Below are 5,000 nucleotides of genomic sequence, written 5' to 3'. Positions count from 1 at the left end.
AAACATTAAACAGGCTCCAACATTAGATTACAGTGGACATTGAGCCACCCATAAGTACAAACATCAGCGCTACTTACGTTTTCTAGGCCAGTGCAAACATCAGGGCAGCTTCAGAAGTGTATTTAAACACAAACAACAGTTTTTAACCTATTTAACTGTAGCATATGCAGCCATGTTACATTTGATAAATTATTTAAACTAAAAGGGAAATATTGGGTCTAGCTTTTAATTTCTCTTCTGAAAGAGGCTAATAGAAAAGAGCTACCTTCTAGAATCTTGTTGACATACAGGTAGGACATTTGGAGAAAAGAAAACAGTGGCCAACTTGATCTATTTCTGAAGATACAAAGTGTAAAAAAGCAAGCGAATAATAAGCAACAGGCAGTCAGCTACAGTATGCGAGCCCCAATGCTAACGGCCTAGCTCTTCCAGTTCCCCCTGGCCCCTCTGAGCCTTTGTGTGGGGGGCCAGCTGACCCTGAGCCCCTGTGCTGGCCGCTAACGGCTCGGCCCCGCGCCATTCATCTAACCCGTACCTCTAATCCCATGGCTTTGGTTCTCTCACATGTGCGCTCTTTCAAAACTCACCCGCCACTGCTGCTGCCTCCTCCTCTCCTCTCCTCCTCCTCCCCCTTCTGGCCACTCTTTCAACCGCTCTTTCCCTTCCCTTTTTTCAGCCCCCCACCGTCCTCTCTCGTTTCTCGCTATGTTCTTCCCTCTCTCTCTCTCTTTCTCTCTCTCTCTCTCTCTCTCTCTCTCTTTCTCCCTGTCTTCATTTTTCAGTTCTGTTCCATCTTCCTCTCTTGCTCTTCCCAGTCCCCCTTTTTACTTCTTTTTGCCTATAGCTTACTTTATGCATTACTATCCTCTCATCTTCTTCTCCTTCTTACAGTGCTCTCCCTTATTCCCCACATTCCCCCATTTCTCTCTCTTTCTCTCTCTCTCCCCCTCTCTCCTTCCTTCCCTCTATCTGTGAGCGAGGTAGTTCTTGGAAGTGATATACATGTCAATGGGCACAGCACAAAGCCCTATTCATGTGGGCTGGCTTAAATCGGCCTCCTATAGCACCCCCTGACAGGCAGGTGGGGAGAGGGGGTACTCAACCCCTTCTTTTTTTTGGGGGGGGGGGGTTGGGGGGTCGATGGACGGGTTACAGGAACCCAAAACTGCCCCCCCCCCTTAATACTTCTGTTAGCCAGGCCTCATTTAGCCCCCCTCCCCCCATTCTATTCTCTTTCACATGTTTTTTTCTCTCCCTCTAATGCACATCTGTTGATAATAGGTAACGATGTGTCAGTTGGTTTTTCTTTATGGTCTCTCACTGTCTCCTTTGCGTCCCCCCTCTCCCCCTCCCTCCATCTATGTGCTGTGTGTGTTGTGTTGTGTTGCTCCTTTTCTGTGAGGCACCCATGTCATGTGTGAGTTTGTTTTTCTGTGCATGGTCTGGTCACAGTCTCCTCCCTGTCAAACTCATCTCCATGGAGACATGCGCATTGGAATGGAATGGAGTGGAGTGCCGACACATGAAAGTGAATGGGGAAAGGAATGGAGGGAAGCTGGGAAGAAAGATGGGGGGTGGGGGGAGAGAGAAGGGAGGGGAAAGGCCCAGGCTGTTCAGGGCTGTTGAAGCTCAGTAGCTCCATCTGGTGGTGTACTACCACACTGCACCACTTAGGCACTGCAGTGGTGGCTTTCATTGGACAATAGTCTCTTTGATCAGGAAAACAGGTCTCTTTTTCAGAGAATCTCTAGCAGTGCATCAGCTGAATGCAGAAATTGGTGTGTGTGTTAAGAAGATAAAGGAATAACAAGTTAGCTTTTGTTTTGTTACATCCACTTTCACCCAAGATGCTGCATCTGCCAGTGTTAAAACAGTGAAGCCACTTAGTTTGCAGATACACAAGTTAATGCTACAATTTGATAATTGGTTGAACAATCTATTTAGGGAAATTATATCATATGTATGAAGTCCTCTGTCAAGTAACTTTAACTCACAGATAAAAGTCTGATCTCATTACCCCATGTATTTTGGTCTAATATCAATAATTACTTGTGATGTCACTTCCAGTTCCTGAGGACGTGTGCAGACGTGTTCCGGCTCCTCCCCTTCCTGGTGTTCATCATCGTTCCTTTCATGGAGTTCCTGCTGCCTGTGGTGCTCAAACTCTTCCCCAACATGCTCCCGTCCACCTTTGAGACACAGTCCAAGAAGGTCAGGCCAACACCGCAACCGTCTTAATGGTCCAGTATAGATGGTTGTTATCAATCATTCATTTATCAGGAGCAGTTCATATCACCAGTTTATTTGAGATGATGAAATACTGATGAGTTTGAAAAAAGTCTTGTTATTATAGTTAAGTTACGTGTATATACGGTATATACAGCCGCGGAAAAAATTAAGAGACCACTTCAAAATTATCAGTTTTTCTGGTTTTACTATTTATTGGTATATGAAGCAAGTTTTCTTCCAGGACAACCTGTCATTTTTCTGCAAATAAATGCTCTAAATGACAATAGTTTTTGTTTTAATTTGGTAGGAATGTTTTCAGTAGGTTGTAGAATAAAACCTAAATGTTCATTTTACTTTAACACATACCAATAAATAGTTAAACCAGAGAAACTGATCATTTTGAAGTGGTCTCTTAATTTTTTCCGCAGCTGTGTATATATTGTTCAGTGGGCAGTGGGCTTATGTTTAAAGAACGACTATAAAGTGTTTCCATAAGTTCAAGTATGTTTGAGTTGAGGCCTATACTATCTACCCTTATTAACACATATTTACATCATTAATGATTGTGTGTGTGTGTTCGTGCGTGTGTGCAGGATGAGAGGTTAAAGAAAGAGCTGCGAGTGAAGCTGGAGATGGCCAAGTTTCTGCAGGACACTGTGGAGGAGATCGCCCTCCGTAACAAAGCATCCAAAGGAGACGTCACAGAGGAGTTCTCCACATTCTTCCAGAAGGTACTGTCCCAGACACACACACACACACACACACAAAAGGGCACACACACAAGGGCACACACACAAGGGCACATAATAGCAGAAGGCCTTTCTCATGCCCAAAACACCTGTATGACCTGCATGTAATATACAGTACCTCTATTAGAGCAACAAAACAAAAGCTTCTAGATGTTTGGCCCCATGGTTTACTTGTCAATAAATAGGCAGTTCAGTTGTAATGAGAAGCTCTGTGAATGCATTAGTGGTAACTACTTCCTGTAATGATGCATACTGTTCAAACCACCATTTAAGTTGTTACCACCCTCATGCTCATGCTCTGTGATTACTTGCTTGTATGACTTTTTCTCCCTCTCACTTACTCCCTATCTCTCTCTTCCTCACTTTCTCTCTCTCTCTCTCTCCCCCTCTGTCTGTATCTCAGATCCGTAACTCTGGTGAGAGGCCCAGTAATGAGCAGATCATCCGCTTCTCCAAGCTGTTTGAGGACGAGTTGACGCTGGACAACCTGATGCGGCCCCAGCTGGTGGCCCTGTGCAGGCTGCTGGAGCTGCAGTCCATCGGCACCAACAACTTCCTGCGCTTTCAGCTCATCATGAAGCTCCGTGCCATACGCGCCGACGATAAGGTGGGGGGAGAAATGGCCACACATGCACACACACACACACACACACTTAAATGTGCGCACAGACACACACACACACACAAACACAGGTTGTGCACACACAAACACTTGCACCTGTGCATTATACCCTTGGTGAGGTGCTGATTACCTGGGCGGAAACAGACATAGACGTAGACATGTTCTTGGTGACCATGATGTGAACTGTAATGTTGGTGTTGCTGTAGAATTGTATTCCCTCCTCCTCTGAACTTAATAACCTGACAATAACAAGAAATTGTGCGTGTTGTTGTGATTGCAGCTGATAGCAGAAGAGGGAGTGGCCAGTCTTAACGTCAACGAGGTGCAGGCTGCCTGTCGTGTCAGAGGAATGAGAGCACTGGGAGTAACAGAGGATCGGCTGAGAGAACAACTCCAACAGGTATCACACACACACACACACACTCACACACACACACACACACACACACACACACACACACACACTCACATCTATGTCGACTCAACAGATCATTCACACACAGTCGTTAGATAGACACACATAGGCATGATTATAATGAACTTAATATTTGTAGGATATTTGTAGATAATCAAGTGTGTGTGTGTGTGTGTGTGTGTGTGTGTGTGTGTGTCTCAGTGGCTGGAGCTGCATCTGGATCAGCAGATCCCTACATCTCTGCTGCTGCTGTCTAGAGCCATGTACCTGCCAGACACACTCTCTCCAGCAGACCAACTCAAGACCACACTACAGATCCTGCCCGAGATTGTGGTATGTGTGTTTGTGTGCGTGTGCGCGTGTGTGTGTTCTGTATGCATATTCAGGGTTGGATTTCTATTTTCTATGTATATGTACCTGTTAAACTGTTTCTGATTATGCATGTGATGGCATCATAGTGAGATAGTGAGTAATACATCCCCCCCCACCCCCCCCCCCCCCCCTCTACTATTTGCCCCTCTTTTGGTTGTCTGTCTGTCTGGCTGTCTGGCTGTCTGGCTGGCTGTCTGTCTGTCTGTGTCTGCCTGTAGACAAAGGAGGCCCAGATGAAGGTGGCAGAACTGGACTTCTCCAAAGTGGACAACAAGACGAAGCTGGAGACCATGATTCAGGAGGAGAGGGCCATACGCGAGGAGAACCGTGAGAGGGAGATGGAGAGGCTGGCCGACGCAGCCGAGAAAGCCGCTCGGGTCAGCACAGCTGCTGCCACTCACTTACACCAGCCAGTCACAGCAAGCCTGCTACACACAGCATGCAAGCAAGCTGATTGGTCGCTGTTCTCACAGCCCTTTACTCAGTTTTGCACCAGATTACAGCTGACTAGAAAGTATATGTCGGTTTAGCGAAGCATCTAGAAAGTTCTCTCAGAATCAGACTGTTATTTTGATGTGGATATATATATAAACTAGTTTGTCACATAAGTTAG

General features: G+C 45.9%; 1 protein-coding gene across 4 annotated transcripts in view; it reads left to right on the top strand.

Moving 5' to 3' along the window:
* The window catches only part of letm1 (leucine zipper-EF-hand containing transmembrane protein 1), a 28,193-nt gene that overhangs the window by 13,045 nt on the left and 10,148 nt on the right, over positions 1-5,000 (top strand). For all 4 annotated transcript variants that reach the window (XM_080850615.1, XM_080850613.1, XM_080850614.1 and 1 more), the window contains exons 4-9: positions 2,068-2,211; positions 2,823-2,960; positions 3,382-3,585; positions 3,881-4,000; positions 4,217-4,348; positions 4,606-4,764. In XM_080850615.1, coding sequence (XP_080706741.1) covers positions 2,068-2,211; positions 2,823-2,960; positions 3,382-3,585; positions 3,881-4,000; positions 4,217-4,348; positions 4,606-4,764 — 897 coding nt within the window. The remainder of the gene's footprint in view (positions 1-2,067; positions 2,212-2,822; positions 2,961-3,381; positions 3,586-3,880; positions 4,001-4,216; positions 4,349-4,605; positions 4,765-5,000) is intronic.

The sequence above is a fragment of the Sprattus sprattus genome (genome assembly GCF_963457725.1).
Source record: "Sprattus sprattus genome assembly, chromosome: 13".
Lineage (NCBI taxonomy): Eukaryota > Metazoa > Chordata > Actinopteri > Clupeiformes > Clupeidae > Sprattus > Sprattus sprattus.
This window is presented reverse-complemented; position numbering and strand designations above follow the sequence as displayed.